This window comes from Thermobia domestica, chromosome 14 (assembly GCF_964235325.1).
Source record: "Thermobia domestica chromosome 14, izTheDome1.hap1.1, whole genome shotgun sequence".
Taxonomy (NCBI): domain Eukaryota; kingdom Metazoa; phylum Arthropoda; class Insecta; order Zygentoma; family Lepismatidae; genus Thermobia; species Thermobia domestica.
Window position 1 is genome coordinate 125,409,387 of NC_137467.1, and position 27,937 is coordinate 125,437,323.

General features: G+C 36.3%; 1 protein-coding gene across 2 annotated transcripts in view; it reads right to left on the reverse strand.

The window, feature by feature from the left end:
- The window catches only part of LOC145670709 (uncharacterized), a 122,581-nt gene that overhangs the window by 48,704 nt on the left and 45,940 nt on the right, over positions 1-27,937 (reverse strand). The window contains exon 3 of one of the 2 annotated variants that reach the window (XM_081739492.1): positions 13,135-13,259. In XM_081739492.1, coding sequence (XP_081595618.1) covers positions 13,135-13,140 — 6 coding nt within the window. In that variant the 5' untranslated portion in view covers positions 13,141-13,259. Of the gene's footprint in view, positions 1-13,134; positions 13,379-27,937 lie in introns of those variants that run through there. The other variant, XM_081739490.1, reaches the window with a different exon arrangement.

A 27,937-nucleotide genomic window follows, 5' to 3' on the forward strand; every position in this document is an offset into this window, starting at 1 on the left:
AGATATAAAAGAGCAAACATTCCGGCTGAATGACCCTTCCTTTTTTATGACACATTCTTCCTACCTAGTTAGTTTAGTACTAATATAGTATGCTGTATCCTAGGTCTAACTTAACTGCCCATCTCTTAACTTCTACTTTGTTAGGTTTTCATTAATACACCATTATTTGCTTGAATATGTTTTTATAAGGAAAATACAGGTTTATATAACACTTAATAATGTTGTTAAATAATGATTTACATACCAAAATTTTCTTCATTGCTCAGTGTTTTAAGGTCTGAGTGCTGAGTGGGTCTTTTAAGGCAGTCAATTTCGTTGGTACATTTTTTACATTTGCTAATAAATGAAGTTTATCCAGACATCCAGAAGTTTATCGAACATACAAATAAATTCCGTAACGTATTGAAATTGAATCAATGATTGTAAAAAGGACCTGAGTCCATTTTGTGTAGCTTTGAAATATTAAACAAAATTTATTTAAATCTAAAACTAGCTACCTCTCTTAGGTCAACCTGCGTTTATACCGTTGTAATTCCTTCGATGCTTGCAATCTTCCTTCGACATACAGATAGTTACGTATACCCATACAGATTGCGTATTTAAAAAAATAATAAACCTTTTGTTTCAAAAATGTGACTCGAGTCCCATCTGAAATCATTGACTTAACTAGTATCTCGTGAGATTCAGTAAAGTATTGACTACTGAATCAAACAATGACTGGACTCCTTGTGCCATTATTATGTCCAGTTATCATGCAGATAACCGTATTCTTTGCGTAAATGGTTTTCTATAGATCTTCAAACCACTACCTAAAAGCTTCCAACAGCACTAAGAAATGTCATAACCATATTAAAACCTTTCAAGCGTAAAGCCATACAAGAGATAGGGCAGTCTTCTCCTGCGACTACAACCATGTCTATGGTAAAAGCGTACGGCGATTGATTACAAGTTATAACAGAACAATTTTAATTCCGTTTTATGCATTGATCCTGCGTTGGAGGCAAGTATAAATTTTCCCTAGGTTTCTTAGGACAGTAATCATGAAAAGAAAAGGTAAAAGGTTTGATGTGTCGTGTTCCTTGGAATTATTTTACCTACAGCTTCCATATATCCATTCAACTAGAACTTCATATTTCTTCCAGCATGTATCCCAATGCCCAGGACAGATAATCAGGTCGAGCTTCCTTGATCCTTGTAGTTGCATGAAAGCTGTCTTTATATCTTCCTCTTGAACAATTTTGAGATTGCATAAGAAATATCTAACTTAGATTTGATGGGACTACTTGTTAAAAGCGATTCAAGCTGTTGCGCAATGTGCTGGACAAATGGAACAAGTAGAGGGTCACAATAAATTATGACATCTAATCACTACTACCTAAATCTAAACCTGACAACTCCGTGAGTTTTAGAGGTACAAAATTAATTTTGGGCTCGTTAGAAAGCGCTTGACATGACAAATAGCTATTAATTCAGAATAATTTCTAATATATTAATTCGTTTTAAAGTTATGCACAGTTAAAACTTAACACAGACACATTGAGAATAAACATTTGTTTCCGATTAAGGCGCCAAAGTTGAAGAAGGTTTATGACAAGTGCGCCTTATAAATAATAACAACTTATAATGTATTCTCTATCAAATGAAGTAGGAAAAAATTTGAAATGTTGGGAAAATATGACGTTTTAAAATTCAAGGTACAAATTTCCGTCGGCTCCCATATTAATGACATCGTATTTCGGTTTTCACAGGGGATAGTTTCTGGCACCTTCAGTATGTTATTCAGGATACCATTCTAAATATTTCCACCAATTTTGAACTTGTTATTTTAAAGTTCCCGCTTTAAGCAATTGTTTTGTGTAATTGCACTGTTCTAATGAGGGTATTCTTAATGTAAAATTCGAATATATTTTTTATTGATATACTAGTTTTACATACTACAAAAATTAAAGTATTTCAAACAGGCGGAGAATAGAAATTTTGCAGGATTATTCTTCTTGGCATGTTTTCCCGCTATGTGACCGTTCTGTAGTTACATCTGTACAAGTTAAGAAACATCTATACAAATTAAATTGCAACACTGCTTTGTGCAGAGAACTTTCTACCTTTCGGATACCACGAAATTAAGCATAGATTTGTGTTACTCAATATCGAATGTAGTACTTCCACAGAAAAACTATGTTGACATGAATAGCTTGGAAACAGTTGTTTTGACTGACTACTACCAAGTCTACCCGATAAACAACATCTTTACGAAGATACTGTTGTGCCCGATGGGGAGGATTGTGTAGTATAGTGAATTTGAGAGTTATGTAGTTGCTAGTTCACTACCAGAAGGGGTACTGCTGTCGAATTGTTCTAAATGGATTTGCCAGACGAAGAGTGGGAGAAGGCAGCAATTCTCCAATAGCAAAGTTGGAGTAAATCATAGTGATTAGTACGGCAACTTGCACATTAGTCCTAGGCGTAGTCAAATTGGCTTTAACGGCTGGTATACGGGGGAGTGGAAGGCAACAGGGAACTACCAGTCTATTTCCCCTAGTTTGCTGATAGTAAAAAGAGAACATATCCGATGAAATAATTGAATAGTTCCTGTAGAATTTTCCCTATTTTCATCCTACAGAAATTAGAAACATTCAAGTTGCATATTTATTATAGGCTTTCTACGCCCACCAGGGATTTAAACGAGATCATAAACTCTTACGTTGGGAGTCTTGGTGACACCCCCAATTGTGACAAAGTGACGATTGATACTTTGCTGGAATGCTAATGGAACATTAATTCCAACGAGGTAACACTAGTCCCTATTCGTAGAAGAAATAAAAATGAAAAATATGAAAAAAAAATGTAAAATTTGGGGGGCTCTGGCAACCTCAGCATCACCCTATATTGACCAAATTATACTAATATATAGACAACAATAGCCATAGCTAGAATAAAACGCGAAATAAAAATTCACAACGAAATTCCTATGAAAACTGTTTGTACATCATTTTCGAAGGGCTGTTGCAGACCTTCGTGTTGGAAGCTCATCTTATTATCATAGCGTTATGATTAACACATCGTGGGTACCTTATGCAAACACAAATCCTAATGAGATAACATTTGTGCAATTCCCACCCTATTCGTAGAAGAAGAAACATGAAAGTCATATATATATATATACAGTAGCGGATCAAAGGGGGGCTATAGGGGCTATAGCACCCCCCCCCTTGACGCTCAGGTATACACTGGATAAAATGGGCTTCAATCTGCTTTACACTGGATAAAACGGCAAAATATGGTTTAGCCCCTCCCTTGATCATATCCTGGATCCGCCCCTATATATATATATATATATATATATATATATATATATATATATATATATATATTTGGTCTAGGAATTAATTCGTGCGGGTGGATAAGAGATGGCGCAACGAACGGAGCGTCCCACAGTTCCGTGTATCCACACATGTGTTGCAAACCCCTGTCATCGCGTATCGTTCGTAGTATAGGACAGTGGATTAAAGCGTCAACAACACCAGTTTGTAGTTAAGTGAACATGGCGCAATTTGTGCCTGATAAAGTGTTTTTGCGGGGTGTCCTGCTGCATTACTTTAACATGCAGAAAAGTGCGACTGAAAGTCATCGTATTTTGGTGGAAGTGTATGGTGACCATGCTCTAGCTGAGCGAACGTGTCAGAAGTGGTTTGCACGGTTTAGAAGTGGTGATTTCGGCTTGGCAGACCAAGAGCGAGCTGGACAGCCAAAAAAGTTTTAAGACGAAGAATTGACAGCATTGCTCGAGCAGGATTCGTGTCAAACGCAGGAACAACTTGCAGCAGCATTAGGCGTTGATCAAACAACAATCTCCAAACGCTTGAAAGCCATGGGAATGATTCAAAGGATGTCACATTGGGTTCCACATGAATTGAAAGACAGAGACGTTGAAAGACGAAAAACCATTTGCGAATTGCTGCTTCAACGACAGAGCAGAAAGGGGTTTCTGCATCGAATTATTACGGGTGATGAGAAGTGGATCCATTACGAGAACCCTAAACGAAAAAAGGCCTGGGTGAAACCAGGTGAACCAGGTCCATCACAACCAAAACGAGATATTCACTGTGCAAAGGTTATGCTGTGCATATGGTGGGATATGAAAGGTGTGGTGTACTATGAGCTGTTGCAACCGGGTGAAACTATGAATGGAGAACGTTATCGACGACAATTAATGCGTTTGAAGCAAACTCTGGCCAGAACACCACCAGAATGGGAGAACAGACATGATAAACTTATTGTTCAACATGATAACGCTCGCCCACATGTCGCAAAACCGGTCAAAATCTATTTAGAAAATGTCGGATGGGAAGTTTTACCCCACCCGCCGTATTCACCAGACGTTGCTCCTTCGGACTACTACTTGTTCGATTGCATGAACAACGATTTGATTGGACAGCGGTTTACTTCTTCAGAAGATATCGAAACATGGGTCTCTGACTGGATCGTTTCCAAGGATGAGGACTTCTTTCGCCACGGAATCCGTACATTGCCTGACAGATGGGCGAAAGTGGTGGCTAGCGATGGACAATATTGTTCTTAAGGTATTTATGTATTTTGTGTTTGTACTACAGCTTCAATGTGTGCGTACCAACCGCACGAATTAGTTCCTAGACCAATATATATATATATATATATATATATATATATATATATATATATATATATATGTAATAGAATTTAAGAGGCTCGGGGCAACACTGCAGTCACCCCACACTGACAAAATGATGCATATGTATAGGTAATATATTGTGAGTGTGTATGTTTATGTGTGTCAAAGATAATAGAAGTCTTATGTTTTAGTAAAAAGAAAATCGCAATGAATTAGTTTTATGCAGGAAATATTCTCAACAAAAATTAGGCGTAGAAGAAAAAATAACTAAGTTTGACATTCACACCTCCGACCACAGTATCACGTTATATGTTCATCGTTTTTGCTGCACGCATCATGAACAGCAACACAAATTATGCTTCTATGCCAATTCAGTGAAAAGATATTTTGTCTTATGCGTAACCGTCCTGAAAATAAAGTAATTTATGTAAAAACCTGAGACTCAAAAAGATTGGCCAACTTTGCTCACCTCCTTTCCCATATAAGCAACAAGTACACATACAGGGTATTACCATGTGCTTCCATTGCTTCACATGCCAATTTGCGTGAGTGTTCCTGAAACGGAGGAATGGCCTCCCAAAAATACAGATGCAAAAAAGAAAGAAAAAACACGAACTTTACCCTCCTCCTCCACTATGGTACCCATCATGCACATAAAGTGCATATCGGCAGAAAGCTTCATCCTTCACAAATACATTGATATTAAATTATCCCCCTCGCTTAATGACGGGCTGAGCTATTGAGGTTAAATCGTTGAAGCAGCAGTTGCGTCAATGGGCGCTTAAAGGTTAAATGGGAAATTTTTTGAACACTTTCTAGCCGCAGTAGATAGAAGTCAGATTTTAACGTAGTAGTTAGCCCAAAATGTTTCTTTTGGACAAAGAGTTCTTTTGAACGACAGTCCACCATATTTATAGTTCTTAATTAACTTCAATAAGTTTCACAACAAATGTAAATTATTTCTGAAATATAACGATGATGCATTCTTTTGGGGTGATCGTTATATCTAGTTTGTCCCTTTCTTCCTTCTCTTCAACAGCACTAAAGGTAAAATCAGTTATAAAAAGAATCGTAATTTTCACTTTCGATGTTAGCAAAACTACGTATCAAAAATTTCAAGAAGTTCAAACACTGAATATATCACCATACGTGTTCTGCCAGTATTTGTAGGCCAATTGCCGCAACTAAGAAGCTTCCATGGTTCACGGTCTTCCATTAACCTCTTCGTTTTCGCGTATGACATTTCAGACCTGACTCATTAATTGTAGTCTCCTTTGCCCTCTCTTTCCTGCCAGTATGCTCTCTAGCACGTCCCTCATGAAACAGGTTCTTCGTACCAATGTTCCAAACGGCTTCTCTTTCTTTTCTTATTAATGTCAAAAATCGTTCTATTCTTCCCCACCATTTCTAAGACCCTGTCATTCCTTTTCCACTCGACCCAGCAAATTCTCTCCATTCTTCTCCATATCCACATTTCGAAAGTTGAAAGTCGTTTTTAATCATTTTTGCGTAATGTCCATCTTTCCGATCCATACAGAACAATACTCCACACGAAGCATTTTATAAATCTTTTTCTTAACTTTTATCAACGATTTCACATAATAATGTTTTCTTCTCCCTAAAGGCTTCTTTCGGCACTTCCATCCTTCATTTTATCTTACGTCCACACTTCATATCGGCACTAATAATATTATTCAGGTATCGAAAACTAGTCACCTGTTGCATTTTCTCCCCTGCTACTTCTATATTTAACACTGACCTCTTCGTTCCAATCATAATGTCTTTTGTCTTTCTAACATTTATTTTCATCCCATATTCTTCACAGCCCTTCCTCAAGTTTTCTAACATCTTACTGGTCCTCTCTTCTGATTCCGCAACAAGCGACATATCATCTACAAACCGTATACATCTAATCATTCTAGCTCCAGGTGAGAAACAGCATCCCTATCGAAGACCCTTTCCAATTGCACGCTTTTCTGTCATTTCGATCCCTATTCTAATTCTTAATTGTTAGTTCAGATATGTTTCTTATGAGTCTTCAATCTTTCCAATCCAGCCCAAAATTCTTTAGAACTTCCAACAACAATTTCCAATTCACGCGCTCAAAAGTCTTTTCTAGATCAATAAATACCACATACATCCCTTTCCATTCTTCTATAAACTTTTAACCGGTTACAATTAACAATGCAATTGCATATTTTGTGTCCTTACCTGTCCTGATCCTGAACCTCCTCACCTTTTTCATTTGTTCTTGCATACAACCATCGGTAGAATTCGAAGCAAAATTTTTGCAGCATGATATATTATACTAATAATTCTATAATCCTCATATCTCTGGATTCCATTTCTTAATCATCGGTACCATGATCGCCGTTAGAAAGTATTTTTTACATTCTACACTTTCATATATTTTATTGCAGAGTCGGAACAATTCTTTCTTGCCCTTGTCTTCAATATTTTTTAATGAATTTGACTGGTATATTGCGGGTTGCCTCTCCATTCTTAATCTCGAATATGACTTGTACAATCTCAATCCGAACAATACAAAACCCTTTATTATCCTCGCTTATTTCATTTTCTACTTTAACATTTAGGCCACATGGTCTATAGCTGCTCTCATGGGAAATTTATTTAAAATATTTGTTAACATATTTCGCCAATTAAATATCTGATAATAAGCTTTGTTAGAAAAATTGATCTTGTTCTTTAAAGGAAAATGAAAGCACTTGCTTCATTTAGAAAACTGCTGCTACTATTTTAATTCCTTGTTCTCATGGCTTTACAACATTATACTTTTTACGAATTATGCTTTCGAATGACATTTCATGAATTTGTAACAAGCGGTAAGTTTCGGTAGGTTTTGCTGGAAATAACATTTTCCTGCAATCTTTCCGGAAATCCCTAATTGGTCAACGGTGCAAATACTCCAATGCAAGATATATTAAGTAATATTTTCAACTCTTACCTAGATTTTTTCCATTTTATTACCGTGTTGGAAATATATATGGAAATTAAAAGAAGTGTATACAGGGTGTTTCAAAACAATACAGACAACGTTTGGGAGATGATTCCTGACATCAAGGTAAGACAATTAAAACCAACTTGAGAGCACTAGTGCTTTCTTTCGGAGTTATAGGCTGCCAAAAACAAACAAAATGAGTTTTAAAGGTCCATAGCTCCAAAACTATGTAACCTACCGTAGTCGGGTCAAGACTTTACTTTGGAAGTAACATTTACCGTATCCAAAGATACATGTTTCAAAATCCTAAGGTACACACATAATTTTCTAGAGGGAGTTTTGGCTACGGGCATATAATTTGAAGTATTCACAAGCTATCTCTTTAACAATTGTTGCGGAAGTACCACAGATTTCTGAAACATGAATATTTGGATAGGGCACATACTAGTTCCTAAGCGAAGTATTGACCCGGCTACATTAGTCCCATAGTTTTCGAGCTATGGACCTTTAAAATCCTTTTTTTTTTCATGTTTTCGGCAGCCTGTGGCTCCGAAAGGAAGCATTTGGGCACCCAGGTTGGTCTATACTTTTTTCTTGTCTTGGTGTCAAGGAATCACCTCCCAAACGTTGTCGGTGTTGTTTTGAAACACCCTGTATATATTTTTCAAACCATGTGTGAAGTGCCAATTTGTAAAGAACGAGAAAATTTTACCATTTGGAAAGTTCCTACACGTAACTTTATTATCCCTCTTTGATTCATGGTTCGAATGATATTTTCTTTTGGAGTGATTTAGGTTTTTTGAATGGTACTAGTTACATGTACAGAGGAGTGAAAAGGAAGTATACAGTTAGTATAATAGTGGTTGTTTACTTTAATAATAGTTATGTTTTAAATAATGAGTTCTTGATTATAAAAAAAACAATAAGTTTATGACGTCACCATCAAAATGATTTACAAATTACAAATATATGCAATATTCGAGGATCTCAAAGTGACAACCTTCAGCATTTACACATTTCTGCAGTTTGGTTCCTACACTGAAGCACATTTCGGCACAGAGGGTTTCGTTGTTATTAAATTTTGGCATGCTTCTCTGATGAAATTAGTCAAGACAGTCATAGTGAAAGATTTCCTCGAAAATACTTTATTTTCGACAATATCTCGAAAAGAAAAAGGTCCAATGGGCTGAGATCTGATGATCCTGGTGGTTATTCAACGGTCTCTCGTCGACTTATCCAACGATGGGGTAATAAGTTGCCAAGAATCTCGAGCACTGTTAACAGCGTAAAGGGTATGAGAGCCCCATCTTAATGTATATTGAAGTCATCGTTACCATGTTGTCGCTAATTGAGGAACAAGAAGACAACCGATTGTGGGTAATAGTTGTATTAGTTAAAGGTGGACAAATGACTCCTTAAATGGAAGGCTCGCCCAAACTGTAATCTTAGGTAGATTCAATTGTTGTTCAAGTGTTAATTGAGGTTTTATTTTGCGCAATAGATAGTTATGCCTACTAACTGCACTTGGAAGTTTAACATTCTCTTGGTAATCATATCATCCTCTAATAATCCATGAAATAATATTAACATTAACGCACATTTTCGAACATTAAAGTTGTTTCAGAAGCTCCAAAGATCTATGCGAGAGGCTCTTCTCTGATTTTAGAGCTTTGGATAAATGCCTATGCATCTAATATTTCATTGTCTGGGGTGGTTACATTGAACGGTCGACCAGTCTTTGGCGTATTATAAATGGGGCCAGTTTCGTTAAATTTATTGCGTGATATGTAAATTATTAGTCTACTTGGTCGAGGTGAATGAAATTCTGCAGCCCACTTTAATCAAACATTTTCACCATTCTCTGTCTTCCACTATTATTTGATTACCCACTCCCATTGATCTATGCTTAAAGGTCCTATCCGTTTTGCCAAAAAGACCAAACTGTGTCACGTGATCAGGTGAAAAGACACGTTGAGTGCTAAATCGGTACTGAAAATTCCGAATGCAGATGCGAGATATTTCAAACACTTTCCGTTCGCGTGGGGTGTCATGGATAATTCGAAGAAGATGCATATACTTCATCATTATTATTTATTTTACTCAAACAACTTGACTTTTGACAACGTTCTCTCCATATTTTCCTTTAAGCTCTTCATAGTGTCTACAATAAGCTTTCAATTAGCCATTTGTTTATTATAGTTTTTGAGATATGTGTTCGACTTAAGGTGGATCACCACCCGAAAGTCAGTATAAGCATTAGTTCATTGTTTTAACCAATGCGTTACTAAATGGCACATATTATAAGTATTGCACTATCAAATAGAGTTATGCGTCAGTTACAACATAAGACACTATTTCCTGTTCTTATGTATTCTGTTATCTAAAAAACTAACATATAAGAGGAAAACTTGATGAGTTTTAAGATTAGTACGCAAGATGGCGCTTGCTGTTAGATTTCGCTACTCCTCTGCTCAGTTTTATGAAATATTTACTTACAAGCATAAATTATTTTATAACTAGTTATTTCATTACGGAATATGGATATTATATGACCATTTTTCTTGTTATGTTTTACATTTTATCCAAATATTATTCTATATTTACGGAAATAGTGTTAGCAGCTGAATTTCATGCTTGCGCAAGACGCCATTATGCTTCGTTGCCAAACTTGCATCTGTGCTGTTGCAGTCACATTAGTAGGGCAATTCGTTGTTAGCGTTTGAAGTCCAGAGGCGGAACCTGTGAATTGTGACAAAACTATTATAATTAATAAAAGTTTAAAATCGGGAAATGGGAGGAATGATATAAGTAAAAGAAAATTGAATGCAACTCATAGTAAAAGGTCGAAGAGTCATTGGAAGCGAAGATAAAGGAAGAATAATTTGAAGAAACAGCTAAGCACTTTTCAATTTTTAACTGTTTGTTGCCACGTAAATATTACACACACGTGTAATATAAAGATAGTTTATTTTGACGATTATTTTAAACGTTAAATATGGAATATGTGTTCTTGCTTCTTCTTCTTCTTCTTCTCCTTCTTTCTTTCTTTATTTTTTGCTGAAATTTAATTTGCTTAGGTAAAATATTATATCTTCTTGAAAATAATTTATATATGTTTCTGAGCTTGCATATGTACACGAATAGTTGCCTGAACCTGTTAGTAGAAAATATTAATTAACGCCACTTACGAGGGAAGGTCGTGGGGTGTTATTCTGACTTCACATTGATACTATGCTCAGTTGACTGCTTTTTACATATGAAACAATTAGGCAACCGGAGAAATCCTCAATCGTAAGCGTGTTTGAATTAAGAGCGGTAGAAGTTCAAAATTGAAGAGTTGAAAAAAGTTAGAAGTAACCATTTTTTGAGATTTCTCGTACTGGGGTGTTTTCCTGGGTGATCGACAAAATGATGAGATGAAAATGGACGAATTTTGCAAGATAAGGGAACTTATTGGAGAGAGGTTGAAGGGTAATGGAGTTTTACAGCTTGCAAATTACCTACTATTTGGCACACCGGATCACTAGGCTAATAAAATTTATTTGCCACTCCTATTCAACTGTATTTTCATTTGAATATCACTTTCCTGCGTGGCCACCTTAACATTGAACAATGACATTTGTCTCCGAAACGCTTTGCCGCGGAACTAACGTGAACGGGACTTCCAACCCAGCCGGTCGTTTTGTATTGTGGATAAAATGAAATATTTCAGTTTAACATCCAAGAAGTATGTCCTCTATTTTAAAGAAAAACGATGGTTAAGGCAAGTGAATGTTGATGGAAGAATAGATGGAATGAGAAGAATGGAGCAAACGGAAGTATACCTACTCCGAGAAAACAAATGGACATGATTGTATCCATTGTGAAAGATGGTGTTTCAATATTTCACCGCTAACTGAAGCGTTCAGCTATTATTATCAAAAAATAAATTATAAAAACAATAAAAATAACAATATCATAAATATAATATAATTACCACCATGATTACCTGAGAAATAATTGTAGAAAATAAGTTGCATAGCTACTTTTGCACTCCCCTGTATAACAATCCATAAATTCGAGGAAAACTTGAGAACATATTGTTGTCATATTTCTCTGAAGGATAGGCTATCGCTTTAAAATATGGCTTACTTCCTTGATCCAAGGGTCAAGTATCCGCACCAAATATATCCTACACATATTGCATGTGCTAGAATTTATTTGTGAAAAGTTTCGTTGAAGTACAGTAAGTAGCTATGAATATATACTGTACATCGTTCTTGAACCAGAAACTTCAGTTTTTGGAGAAAACCTGACTTCCAAGAGGGAAGGAGGGAGATGAAGCGTAATAGGGAATGAGTGAAATGTGTATGTATTTGAGGTCTTTTTGGTGATGTTTTCATTCTTTAGCCCAGAACCCTAGAAGTAACAAAGATTGCATAACCGACAGAAATACTGTGAATAACTTTTCCAATGACAATACCTTTTCAGTCCCTTATTTTACGCAAAAGCTGTCAAAATAGTTAAGAACTAAAGTACTAAGTACAAAATGTAAATACGTTTAATATTGTACTATCTATACAGGGTGTTTCAAAACAACAAAAACAACATTTCCTACGTGATTCTTGACACCAAGATAAGATAAAAAGTATAGACCAACATGGGTGCACAAATGCTTCCTTTCGCAGCTATAGGCTGCCGAAAACATCAAAAAATGAACGTTAAAGGTCCTTTGCTCCAAAACTATGGGAACTAACGTAATCGGGTCAAGATTTCACTTAGGAACTAGTATGTGCTCTATCAAATAATCCAAGTTTCATAACCCTGTGGTACTTCCGCAAAAAATTTTATAGAAGTTGTTGGTGAGTACTTCAGATTATATGCCCGTAGTTCTTCTATAAATATTGTTGCGTGAATATCGTAGGATTCTGAAATATGTATTTTGGGGTAACGCACATATTTGTTCCTAAGTGAAATCTTGATCCAACTACGGTAGGTCCCTTAGTATTGGAGCTATGGACTTTTAAAGTTCATTTTTTCATGTTTTCGGCATCCTATAACTCTGAAAGAAAGCTTTTGTGTACCCAGGTTGATCTATACTTTTTGTCTTATCTTGGTGTCAGGAATCACCTCACAAACGTGCTGGTGTTGCGTTGAAACGCCCTGTATATTTCTAGAACATTTTATCAGTTTGTAGATTTAACTTTGATGCAAATGATGGATATCTAAAAGTTAAAATTTGGTTCATGAATGAGAACATACATTCATGAAACAACTACATTCTCTAAATTTTCATCAAACTCATATTCCTTTTTCCTATGAAAAGGACCATCATAATCCACATCTATGAAGTAGATGAAAAACTAAGCGTTTTAAGTAATGCGAACTTAATATCCTACTTGATAAAATTATATCGGCGTTAAGGGCCATTTCAGAAAATATTAGAAAGAGAATAATCCTAGTATTCCTGATATTGAATTCAAATTTTTCTTTTAAGAATTATTAATTTCAGATTCTCGATCTTAGAATATTCTAGTTCAATACTCACGAGCATTCCACTTTTCTTTTCTTCATCTGCTTTATTAAGACCATCTCCATCTCTTCCTCCAGCATGCTCATTTCCACCCTCAGGGGGACCTGCATCAGGTTTCCCTGCACCGGGAGCTTGACAGACTATTCCACAAAAATAAGTGAAAAACAAACAACTTAGAACTTTGAACTTCATTTGGAATACGTTGGAGAAATACTTTTCCAATTTGCAGAAATATTACAAATAACAAACACGATGTGTGGTTTCCCGCTAAATCGCTAAATTAAAGAGAGGCCAATCGTATATTCATTTGTATTTTATATATTTCATAATGCTATTAACAACGAAACGGATGCCACATTAAACTTCCGATAGAAAAATAAGTTTGCACTTTTACATACACGAAAGTTTTCGTGATTAAGTTGTATTTTTGTATCACTTTCCTTTGTCATTCCCAACCACTTGTTTAGAGTTGCCATCACCGGAAATTCTTTCATGTTAAAAATATTCCCAATGACACTTTATTAACTTTTTTTCATATTATTTGAATAATATTTTTTTCTTAAAAATGCTAATGTAATGCAATGTATTGAAACTAAGATTTCATAGGCACAATAAGGATTTACGTATAATATTTATAAATTGTTGGAACATGCTAACAATCATCACTACCAAATATATTCAGGATATTCACTTTACCAGTTTCGAAATTCTTCAATAGTTTAGTTAATAATATAAATTCAGTGAAAATCATAAAACATTTGAGAGTAGGCAGATAGTACCTGCAAAATGCTATGAATTGTTCACAATTATCTTACGCTTTTTCTAATCTCGATCAACTTTGCCAAATAGACCACGTATGGGCCTGGGATGGCTTTAATAATTTCATCTTGACGATGAAACTTAGAGGAGGTAGATGGGGAGGTATTTAAAAATGATTGAAAATGATCGATGTTACTGTCGAATCCATAGTTTAGGGGTCGCTGAGATGAATAGCGTTCAAGTACAAATTCAGCCCCGCAACTTGGGGAGGGGAATGTATAAAAATGATCGAAAATAACCGATATTAGTGGCGAATCCACACTGAGAAAAAGAAATTGTAGGTGGCGTAATTAAAAAGGTAGGGTACATGCGTAATTCCTGTAGTTGTTGGATTTAAGTTCACAGGACGTACCGGTATAACTGAAAACGCATGTTTTACATACAATAGTTTCTGTATAAGTGTTCCATTTATACGTACTTTCCGTATGAAACAATATAGGCGGTCAGACTCTCGTATACAAATGCCGATATACCAATGCCGCTTAAATCAAAATTCAGCCCCGTAACCTAGAAGGGTCGGGAAAATATTAAAATTATCGAAAGTGACCGACATTAGTGCCGAATCCAGTGATTTATCTAAACCCCCTAACACCCCTAGCACCACCCTAAAAACCCCCGGAAATAAATTCTTTACACACATCCAACTAGGGGGTGCAATATTAAAAAGATTCATTCTCGTTCCGCATAAGGGCCTCCAAGATTTTGTAAAAGTATTTTAAGCGATCTTAGTTTTATTCAGAACTGGAATTCCCGTTGTGCCTAATCCTTGAAGACATTGAATTCTATGTGAGGAGGAAATTTTAAGGGAAATGCTGCACCGAAAAGCTTGACTCCTAGCATGTTTGTGTGCAGATCGGAACTCATGTATATTTCATTGAGAAGGTTTTGGACAAGTTGGTCTCTCGCTCTCACAAGTGTTTTGTATTGGTGGAAACTATGTCGAGAAATAGCTAAATGTGCACTCTTTCATGTAAAACTAAATATGGCTGAACTAATCTGTTTTAGTATGTTATTTCAAAACACTACTTACTTTCCGGACATGCCCCGTATGAAACAGAGGAGTGTCCAAAAGACTTCCTCAAGACGATAATGACACTGATGTCTAAGAAATCGAACCGAGAAGAATATGAGGATTATAGAACTATTAATCTCATACATCAAAAAATTTGTTTCGAATTCTGAAGAAAACTCTGTATAGAAGAACAAATGAAAAAGTTCAGGAGGAGTAGTTGGGTTCAGGTCAGAAAAGGTACAAGAGATGCAACTGGATTATTAAGGGTGGTCAGTGAAAGTTTATAGAAAAAGGGAAGAGGTATATGTGGTATTTAATGATCTAGAGAAAGCTTTTCACCTCCTAAATTGGGAATTGTAGTTAGGAGTACTAAAGAAGGTTGGACTAGAATGAAAAGGTCGAAGACCCATAATAAACGTATATATGAACTAAGAAATAAGTGTTAGAATAGGGGAGGAAATGACGGAAGAGAGAATGATTGGAAGAGGAGTTTGACAGGAATGCCGTCTCTCGAGATTAGAAATGCTGCACCGGAAAGCTTGACTCCTAGCGTGTTTGTGTGCAGATCGGAACTCATGTATAAAATGGCTGTAGTAACGTGGGCGGGAACAAAATCCAAGCTGTCAAAATGCAAGGAAAATTCTGACGATAATGAAATTCAAAGGGCAAAATCACAGGAGTATATATTGAACGTACCAATGCACACCCTATATGATTATTTTTTCCCTTCATATATTCTAGAATGTTATCTGTATTTTTTCAACTGAAATAACTTTTTCTTTCTTTTAAAATGCTGAAAACTCTATACTATGGTTTATAATATAATAGAAATTTCTGAACCAAATAGCTTTAAAGTAGAAATCTATGGGCAGTTATTTTCAGAGTGAAGGAAAACCCCATACCATGTGTGGTTACGGAAGAAAAAAAAACGCGTATGCTTGAGTGTGAAATTCGTATCCTAAAGTGAGAGAAAAAGTTCTTACATCCAAAATGAATATCTCAGAAACTTTAATTTTAGGAAAACGAAAACTAGTGTATCAATTTATTATTAAAAATAAGTGGTAATATGTACAATTCTTATCACAAATTCATCTCGTAATGTTGAACTGGGGCACAAGTTATATAACAGTTTTTCAAAATGGGTTTTGTGGTGGACAAACATGTGCATAGGTTCTATCAAGGTTCACCTGTTTCCGCCATTTTCCATTCAATCAGTATCATCCATTTTAATATCACCGATTTCCATAGCCTCAGAGTAGAATCGTGGAACATTAAACCCAAAAGAATATATACTTTCTTAGTATATAAATATGAACTCTAAAGTTGTATAACTCTTCATATGAACATAGTTACCACTTGGCTGTAGATAAATTTTTAGACTTCCAAACTATGCTGTTTAAATATCGAAAGTCTCCATCCATCCGTTCGTCTGTTGACAGGTGTCGGAGTACAAACAATACAAGTACTTTCGGTTTATATATTTAACTCCATAGAACAAATGGTAACAGACATCAAAGAACGTTCTTTCAGAATCAATGAAACGTCTCAAGGGGGGAAAATATCCCTTAGGCCAACGGGAAATGTAGAAAATCTACGATTTCCAGTGCCAATACTGATCACAGTAGTGAAAAACGGTGATAAGTTGAGAAAAACGGCTTTCTAATATGGTGTGAAAACCTTATGAAAAGGACTTTGTTATTTTACTTTATTCCTCTATTGCAAACTGAAGTGGTAGAAAGTTACTTTCTCTTTCATGTTCAATATGGACCAACACAGTGTATAAACAGTATAATATAACGAGTGTTTGCTTTTTAATATGAACTCGGACTCCCAAGAGCAACTTTTTATCTACATCTTTATACCTCTATTGAAACCAAAAGTAGTGAAAAATCTATGAATTTGTAACATTTTTGAACGAAATGATTGTGTATTATATGCAAATATTCAAATAAACTAAAAGAAGAGGATACTGCTCAGAACATTACTGTCTAAAGAATTGAGAGAATGAAGCCTTTTTTTTAAGAGAATAGTAAAATATAACAGATTGAACTATGGGATTTGAACCGCTAATCGCGGAAAAAGTGAAATACCTGCCGAGCAAGTAATAATTACTATTCTACAAACAATTATTAAAAATCGTAAACCTTACAGAAGTATAAGGAAATCACAGAAACAAAATGGCTGATTACTTCGCATATTTTGTGATTTACTTCTATTTGGTAGTTTATTTAGTTGTAAAATGTTTAATACATATGAAAATTTGAACTGGGTGTTAACATGAAAATGGCCGTACTAATCCCGTTCTGAAAAACGAGAATGGACACTGTCGCTCACAGCTGGGTCCTCATGCATTACGGTAGCGTGAATTCCTCGAGAGGGGTTAAGGGGATAAGGGTGTTGGGATGTGTGTGGAAAGATGCACTGTCTCACATCCCCGTATTGCACAGCTGCCTTACTTGAGGGTAGCGGCAGAGTGCGTGCAGAACCTACTAGGGCAGGTTAGGCTTCGGCTATCTTCGAAAATGTACGACTAACTCGTGCCATTGAACCTGGGATAGTACGTGCTACCTTGTCACGTCCGCATTCAGGTTGGTAGTGTAAACTGCCGCACCCACTGGCGGAAGTGAGGCTTCGGCCACTCTCCAAAATGGGCAACTATGTTCGTTCCCTTAAGCCCATGAGATACGACCACGTATTACCCCAACGCGTATGAAAATGGAGGGTGGTCTGCCCAGTTGGGCAGATCCAAGACCTACCGCGAAGATGATGTAGGTACATCCCTCAAAGAGCGTTCCGTGCGTGCTCTTGGGTCCGTGATACTTGTATCCCAACGCACATTCGCACCTCAGGAGTAAGTGAGGTAGTGGAATCCTCCGTCCCAAGTTTCGTTATTATCGAGTGCAGGATCTACGATTCGAGGGAGAGTGTGGTGGCCCCTTCCAAGGTGACCTACACGTACTATTGTTGGAATGTAGTTTAGCTACAACGTGTACGTGGTACCGAAACACGTTAAAAAAAAGGGGACCGACCGCGCATTATTTCTACCAGGACAGACACGACTGCCAAATGAACATGTCTGCTTTAACCAGACGGTCAACATCAACAATTGACTATGGTAGTGCTTAGTGTACCCCTACCATAATCAGGGGAATTCTTGTATTGCATGGATGGTCTTGACAGGTCAGGAACCTCAGATCTCTGCCTGCAGGGAGACTGAACGATGACTTGGGAAAAGTGTCTATTCTAGGAACCTGGGCAACAATTTCTGATTCTAGTAGAAAGGAGGAAGCTCTGTGGGATCTCGACGTGTGTGCGGTATCTCTACACGGGCAGGCGGTAACCATTAGTCGTATAGAAGTAGGCAAGGTCGGGTCCTTTGGGCATGCCTACGTTTCCTGGTATAGGTTGGGTTCTGCTGGGCTATTGTCATACAGTGGGATTCGTAAGCTTGTGCGAGTTTATTCCAGGAATTTGGATAATGGCGAGCATGGGGTTGGTGAGTTTTCGTTAACGCTTGGGCACCATGCCTGCTGAGAATGAGATGACCTGTCTCGCTAACAGGACCGCATCAAGCATAAGGTAATTAGTAGGCACTCCGGAGTTCGGTCTCGCGGCGCAGTTGTCAAATTCCACTTCCTTAGCGAGTAAGGTTATATCGCAGTTTGCGAGTCAAGGCAAACGGAGGAACTTTGACCATGCACTACGTGCACATGGATACAATAATTCATATTTGAATAAATGCGGATCAGATACATTTAGCGGTACCGGTCCATAACAGCCGCAGTCCATCATGCTAAATGTGGAAGTAAACCATTAGATCCTAACTGTGCCATATGTGTAGTAACTAAATTATAAGAAATATATGCTGTATTTCAGATAAAGCATAAATTACTTCTTTGTAAATTTCGTTGAACGTTTGCCATATTTAGGAAAAATTTACTTAGGATTTGGCGATGAATTTCGCAGATTTTTTAAAAATTATAATTTGCTTATCTAAAAAAATACCTTTCTCAAAATTTGTTTTCGTCTTCTGCACATTTCCAAGAAGACATAAATTTTTCTTTCATAAGAAAGCAATTATTTTTATGTAATTTCTAGTCATGGAACTTAAATTTTCGACACGAGTGACATTTTCCCACTCTTCAAATATGGCAATTTTTAAACAAATAATGGTGAAGGCTTTGTAGGAGTCGAATATATAATCCTATAAATTTGGTTGGCCCTGCTGGTTACCTTACGTAGGTAAAAAATTATTTAGTATATATAAAAGTTCTATGCGTGACCATGTGGTCGGTTATTTACCTGGTTTATCTTCTTTGGTATTACTACAAATGATCATATCGATGTGTACCGAGACTTAATTTGTTCAATGCGACCTAGATATGATCGTGCACACTTTCTAAAAATTTGTAAAGTACATAAATTCGCTGTTAACTTTGGGATTTGTAAAAAAAAAAAAAAAAAAGAAAAAAGAAAAAGAAAAAGAAAAGAAAACTGAAAGGAAAGCAGTTCTCTAGGACGGAAAGACCTACATCTATAAATTTGCTTGGTCCACTTTATAAGCTACTATGAGTTACGGTACTCTCAAAAATATGAATAACCAATACTTAATATTTCGACGGAAACTCTGAAGTTTGGCGGAAAATTGGAATTAGCTACATTTTGTTTTACCACGTGACATTAGATGAGAATTAGATTGAATGTTGAGGCAAACGATACCAGAATTCTCCACTATTAAAAAAAAAAAAAAGAAAAAGAAAAGAAAGAAAGAAAGAAAGTTGGTTCTTTCTCACCTTGGCTGTTTGAATTGCTGAAATTCAATTTTAGGAGTTTTCTTGACGTATTTTATCTTCTACGATGAGAGCTTATGGCATTATTTGTGTCTTACAAATGTGTACATGGGATCACTTTCTTCATAAGATAGTGGCACTGTAGTGAACCTGTTCTAAATTTTATGGGAAAGCAACAGTAGAAAGGGAGAGATCTTAAGTTTAATATTATCGTAAGCTTGTTTCAATTGTTTTCTCTATTTTGGAGGTCGTTAAAGCAGGAGCATATTTTGACGCCTAGTGGGATTAGAGGTGGTAGCCCTAGAACATTATAAAAGCAAGACCCTATATCACTATAGATAGATTTATATTAATTAATTTACGTATTTTAATAATGTAGTAATCTTCATTTAATAGTGCAGTTTCTCTAAATTTTTCACAAAGGCGAATAAATATCACGGACGTAGCTACGGCTCTGAGTCTGGGGGAGGGGGAGGGACATATTTGCAAATCCATTTCATTATCGCATTTCAGAGGAAAAGTTCACTTTTCTCTTGTAACCCATTCCGCAGTACACAATATCGCGGCAACCGACACGCAAATATCGTTTGAAGAACCCACCAATAATTTGTCCTAAATTAAACTTTAACTACTCTTTCGGGGTTAGAAGGGAAAAGTGAACTTCTCTTCGGAAATGCGATAATGAAATAACTTTAAAAATATGTATTAATAGTGTTTATCTATGCAAGGACATCCAACTAGAACGTTATGAAACGCAATACTTCATACAAACACTTTTTGGTACATTTATACTACCCTTTTGCATTGTACCTTTATATATTTCGTAGTTTGAGAAAATAGTTGCAAATAATATAGTAACAGACGTTCACTACCATAAAAATGTGACATGACTTCCATGAGGCTACCTAAATTGAACACACAGGCTATCAAGATGTATTAAAATGTAATCTACATAGTTGAAGAAACATTATACACTGGACTAATAAACTTCAATATAATTTCAACTGACTATCGTGTAAATTTAATAACCATTAACAAACTCTAGATTTTTTTCAAAGATTCTGACTTCCTTTATATATTAGTATATTTTATTGTCCACAAAATTGTTAAGGTTTTTCGCGCGTCTTGAACACTGGAGCAAATCTCGGGGGGACGAGGAGGACATACCCCCTCCAATCTTGGAACAGGGGGACAGTCCCAACCCAATAATCCGATTTGAAATGTGTATTTTGGAAAGATATGTGATGATTTGTGTCTGACTGCCACAAACGAAAGTAAGATGAAATTGATGTCCCTCCAGAAAAAGCCTCAAATCTGTCTGCCTCCCAATGTTGAAAACAACTCAGCTCCATTGACCCTCCACTGCGTTGTTTTTAAAGTTCATAAATAATTTGAACATCGATTAAACAAAATTATGGGAATTGTCTTACCTGTCCCCCTTCCCCCAATGTTGAAGACAGGTTTGCGGCGCTGGTCTCAAACATAAATCAATATCAAAGAGGAGTACAATTACTTCATGAACATAAAAGAAAAATCTAATCAAGGAAGTACATATATAATAAAATAATAATTGGTAAAATGTTGGCCTAATACTACAACGCTATTTTTTATGCTGTTTTTGCATCATCTGACAACGTTCTGCCACAGTGCATTTACAAATTACTTGTTGAACACAAACTGTGACGCCTATGCGACGACTTTGCGAATGTGTCAATAATTTATCATCTTCAAGCTTGGAGGCTATCTCTTGTTCTATTTCAAGTGTGGCTAACGCTGATGATCTGACCGGACTTACAACGAAGATATGATTTCAGCCTTTTATGCACGCTGAAAAAATACTCACAAGAAGCTGATGACAGGTAGCGTCACGGCTATTTCTAGCAAATTCGTAGTTTTGGGGAAAATTGCTTTGGACAGAGCAGCATGCAGGTCCAAGATATTTGTAATGTCTTTCTCCTTCATAAGAGATTCTACGTATTTTATTCACAACAGCGAATTCATGTTCAGGAAAATCTATTTCGAGTTGCGTAGCAGTCATCCATTGCACCCTTCATCAAGAACAATTTTGGTTTAGGATGGCATGCTTGAATGCTACGAATCAGAGATATATTTTCCTTGCAGAATAGTCTGTGAAACTCGTTCACAATGTTGTCAACTACTGGATATAAGAGTTCTGTAAGAAAACTTAGCTTCAGTGTAACCCTGTGTTCTTTTCTTAGGAATACTACCCGAAACCAGAAAATCTTCCATACTGTTATTATCTCGCTTTTCTCTGCTCTTTCGTTGATTAACACATTCTACACCATCTTGTTTGACAAACTCCAATGCTTCAATGTAGAGACACAATGAATTTTCCTCTGTTCTAAGTTCTTTTATGGCTTCAACAATTGAACAAATAAGTAGCTGGGCGTTTGCTAGGGCAATAGCTTCTCCTTGTAGAAATTTATTAAGACCACAAGTAATTCCCAAAATCTTGCTAAAAACAAACAAGCGTGAAACAGTTGCTAATGATTTCAGTTTGTTCGCAATACGCTCAGCTTCAGTAGTCTTCTTAGCATCCTTACCCTCTAATGCAGAGATTATAGCTCCATAATTCTTTTTCACAGCATTCAGTGAACGAGTATGTGAAGCCCAACGAATGTCTGAAACACCAGGTATACTGAGGACTAGCTCAGAAGAGTAATGCTCCTGGAAGTAGGAACGAAAAACACAGTTCTGATTGGTTGGCGTTATCCACTTCTTGCCATGTTACATTCAAATAAAAGAAATCAAACGATTGTTGTTGTCGGTCTGTGTGGCCGAGTGGGAGCCGGTGGGTGTAGCCGAGCGGTCTGAGGCGTTAGGCTGATGATCGCAAGGTGAAGCCTATTGGGGGTTCGAGTCCCTCTGTAGTAGCAAGGGTGGAATTTTAACTGTCCTCGATGTTTCTGTGTTCGTGTCCCTGTCGTGTCTAGTAGTCCTGAAAAGTGGTTGCAGTAGAAAATAAGTCAGGAAGCTTTTTTTTTAAAGGGGGCTAGCGCTATATGCTAGTAACATAAATCTCTTTTGGCATGAGTTCAAATCCGGCACGAGGAAAGTTTTTTTTACATTTTATTTACATTTTTATAACACTTATTAAATTAAAATAATATGAAAATAATACTCAAAAAAGTGATTTACTTACTTTTGAGCAGATAAGTAGTAGTAGTAGTAATAGTAGGAACGGGGTTGAAGCCCTTTGTACTCCATGATATAGGGCTTGTTTTGTTCCCCTTGTACTCCATGATATAAATTTTGTGACCAACTTAAAACAACTGGCTAGGATAGCGCGTAAAACAGCTGGCCAGGGTAGCGCGTGGGAAAACGTACTTCCGGGAGCATTACTCTCCCGAGCTGGTGGTGTATACTGCACTGTTCCAAACCTAACGCTGTCTAATCGTCTATGGGTTTTTACGACGGAGAAATAATTATTCAATGTATGCAATATTTTTTTTAAAGGTACCGGTAATAGCTTGTTCGAACGAACACACATCTACAGTTATTAAACTTAACTGGTGCGCTAGTAATGGATATACAGTGCAAGAGGATGAGACTTCCGAAATAACTTTTGCACACCACCTATGTGGCCCTTCATAACGCTCGCTTCATCGTAAGCTTGCTCAATGGATTTAACACCTAGAGAAGCCAAAGTTTCGACAATTATTTTCGATACGTATTCAGCATTTAAATCACGATGTTTGACAAATTTCAAAAAATGTTCTACTGGTTTAGAATTTACCTCATATCTCACGCAAACACTAAGTTGTTCAGAAACATTAACATGTAACGTTTCATCAGCCATAACGCAAAATTGTCCAGTGGCATTCAGTTCACTTACAATGAAATTGATGATTTCCTCACCGCTGCATAAGATAATTCCATTTTGAATTTCTGGGGATAAATAAGTAGTATTTCCTGGCGCTATATATTTAAATAAAAAACGTCGTAACAACTCGAATATTTGAAGGTAATTCCGTTTATTTAAACTGCTGTCATCTTCACCGTTGCCTCGGAAAGCCAATCCCTGTCGACCCAAATGGATCACAATCGCCACTATACGTTTTAAGCACTCACGACGGGCAGATATTTCTTCTCTAGATGCGTGATTTTGCAGATCCAGGACACCTCCAGTTTCTCTGGACTTCCGAAAGCAGTCATTCACATGAATGTTTTGCTGTGAGGTGCTAGTAACTTCCTTAGCTTCTTCCTTTTCAACAGTGTCCGAATGAATATTTCCCTCAGCAATAACATGCACCTTATCAGTTCCGCTGCAGATACTCTACAATTACTTATGACTTTTTCCATAGGAAATAAAATATCCAGATTTTATAACTCTCTCCATATTTAATTTAATTTCAAGAACACATACATAGAAAATGTAACCATGCCCACTCCACGTTCAGAAGAAAATAGACTCTTTCCACCACCCGCCAGCGCCAGCACGCACAAGGTTCTAAATAGTTTACATATTCTATCCTCCTCTGTTTTGCCAGAATGTTTGTTAAATATAATAAAAATAAGAAAGTAAATCTACACTCAATACCTTCTTGTAAAACAATTAAAATATAAGATACTATGTTGCAAAACTCAGCAATGGGATCCTCCTAGCCTTTCAGTTGAATCGACTTTTCAGTTTTGTCTTCCTCGGATATAAAAAGTGCATTCGCATAGATAGTACTTAAAGGTGAAGGCTGGAATCACTCTTAGGGTTGGAGGAACCTCGCAATGTTAACGAAGATGACGCCCTCCCCAAAGTTACTGTTGTTATACTCTTATTACCTTTTCATTTAACGTTTAAGAAATAGCCTATAAATGGATTAAAAAATAACCTTTTCTTAGAAGTATGAATAATTTCAGTTTACTGCGGATAATTTTATTCATTTATTGTCGGATAAAAACAATTTGTAAAATATAATTTTAAATAAAGATTGGGGGGCTAAGCCAAAATTTGGGGAGGCCGGTGCCCTCCGTGCCCCCTTAGCTACGTCCCTGAAGTACTAAGATGCAGATGTTAGCACAATTGCATATAGTCATCTGGCTTTTCTTTACGTAAGTCGTTACTTGGCAACACTGTACAAACCGCTGCCTTTTGCGAGCAGTAAGAATCATATCACTTGTGTAATTTGTCACGAAAGAAAATGCATGTTTTTCGCGAAATATTATAATTTGCCACTTGAAGCAGTGGAAGGTATGAGAAAATCAGTTCACTTATCAATACAATTGACATTATTAAAACTTTTATTGCTATGGATCTTGTAAAAATACATTACGTTTGCAAATGCAGTTTATACAATAAATAACACAAATAGTGTAAAAGCAGGGAAAACAGAAAACAACAAAAACGTAAAAACCATCTACATGTTCAATGTTTATAGCATAATCAGCCACGTGAGTACATGGTGTAGTGGATAACTTTCTTATCTATCCATTAGCTGATCGAGGTTCGAATTTTCATCAAGTACACTTTTTTCGTCGAAGGAACAGCTCTTTAATATAATATTTGAATTTTTGATATTGTTTTATTGTCTTAGATTTTTTCTTATTTTATTCTAAGGTAATAATATAAGGCTACAAGTATGGTTCTAGATTTGAAAAAAAGGATATTCCTTAGTCTTTTCTATCAATAAAATGTAAAAATAAACTTACATTCAAAATTAAATATACAAGTATTTGAAATGAAATTAACTAATATCTACCTACTTGCTCAATCAGAATTTGTGTCTAAGACTTATTCAACTTTAAGGCAATTGGTATTTGTAATTTGAGTGTACTGTAGTGTAAAGTGTAGACACTTTTAAAACACAATTTCTATCAATAAAATGCTGGACTGTGTGAAAACATAAATAAAAGAAAAAGGAAAATTATTAGTATATTATATTCTTATTCTTGGATCTTTAGGTATGTTGAAAAAAGGAACCATGTCCAATATTTAATCAAAACATGATTAATTAACTAGTGTTCCTACCGAGTCCAAAAATAGTATGTATCGTAGAACTTCATATTCTATTTGGAAATACTCATATGAGATTGAAAACAATGTAACATTTTATGGAATCAGTTCTACCAGGAGATTGATTCTTAGTGGGATCTCATTTTGTTCGTGATAGCAATTTAAGCTGTGAGTCCATGTCTCATATAGTCTCAGCGCTGAAAGGGATGTGAAGCAATCAATCAGCCAAATCATCAGTCTTAGAGCTTATAACGCACAGGGAAGATAATTGGTTTGTGATCCGTGAAGGATCTCAATTAATCTTAAAACCATGGATGAAGCAATTTCCACCTGAAGGCAAAACTAGATCAAACTCAGAAATCTAGGTATAAATATTAATCTTTTGCTCAATTATTCTGACCAACAATTAAATTTCGGATTTTTAGTTTTCAAAAAATATACTTCTTGTTTGAACTCAAAACCCACTTAAATATGTACGAAAATCATAAAATAGAATATATAATTCCAGTGCTTTCAACGAGAAAATGTTTGCGGAAAGTGTTATTCGCGGAATATGCAAACCTCTCCTCTAACAAAATAATATATCAATCAAAGTGAAATTATGAAGATCCAAGTGAATGTTTTATGTTCGTTTTAAACATTTGAAAATTCTCCTCGCTTTGGCTAGTTTATAAATACAAATTGGAAATTAAAATATCGTAGCAGTTGCCCCCTTTCTCTGCTATGGTCAGAATTCTCGAAAACGATGGAGCACGTGGTCACATATTTTTAATGATGGTTTTATTTCCCGAGTTTCATCTTACTATAATGAGAGGTTCGTGATATACTATATTTTGTCGTATATAATTAATATATTAAGATATATGTTTATTTTACTTATCCTTTCCTCTCTTACGATATACATTTTAATGAAAGTAACATGATAAAAACCTGGCCCGAACTAAGAAATGGTTAGGAACGCTCCATGGCAAACTGGAACGTTATTTAGAGAATGGTCAACAATACAAAATTTCAGTTGAAAGAGCACACGTGGTAAGTTCTGAGAGTTGACGTGAAGTTTAACATATAAACTCAATGAGAAACAGATTTTAATGCAGCCATGATCGGTCAACGCAAATTAAAGTGCAGTTAAACAATTTAGATAAGTGTAAGAAATGGCCGAGCGCTTGAGGTAAATAATATGTTAAACAGATCATTCATGTGTTGAAACCTTATAAGAAGTTACGTTCCTTTTCGTTCATGGGCATCAGATTCTGTTTCTCAATGACTTCCAATGCTAAACTTCAATCAATTATTACTTCTCTCTTCGTGTTCATTCTCACTTTAAATTTTGGTTTTATACATAATTGAGCAACATCTAAGTTGTGTTTAACATTTGTCGAATTCCCAGACAGCGCCAGATAACTACTTTCTTGGAATTACTAAATTTGTTCAAAAGTTAATTTCCAACGGTTTGCTCGTTCTCCAGTAATGATCACGCTGACAACCACGATATCATTTACATATTGACCAAGAATTTGGAACGTGCCCCCGTGTTCACTTAAATGCTGAAGGCGTTTATATAAATAGCTTCACATCTTACATAAGCACTGGCGCAAATCTCGGGGGATAAGCGGACATGTTGCCTTCAATATTCGAACTAGAGGGACTGTCACCCTCAATAATCCGATTTGAAATGTGTTTTTTAGGGGAGAAATGTGATGAATTGTGTCTCACTGCCACAAAGGAAAGTGAGATGAAATTGACGTCCCCGCAGAATGAGACTCAAATGTGACCGCCTCCGAATGTAGTATTTGGTCTAGGAATTAATTCGTGCGGGTGGACAAGAGATGGCGCAACGAACGGAGCGTCCCACAGTTCCGTGTATCCACACATGTGTTGCAAACCCCTGTCATCGCGTATCGTTCGTAGTATAGGGCAGTGGATTAAAGCGTCAACAACACCAGTTTGTAGTTAAGTGAACATGGCGCAATTTGTGCCTGATAAAGTGTTTTTGCGGGGTGTCCTGCTGCATTACTTTAACATGCAGAAAAGTGCGACTGAAAGTCATCGTATTTTGGTGGAAGTGTATGGTGACCATGCTCTAGCTGAGCGAACGTGTCAGAAGTGGTTTGCACGGTTTAGAAGTGGTGATTTCGGCTTGGCAGACCAAGAGCGAGCTGGACAGCCAAAAAAATTTCAAGACGAAGAATTGACAGCATTGCTCGAGCAGGATTCGTGTCAAAGGTA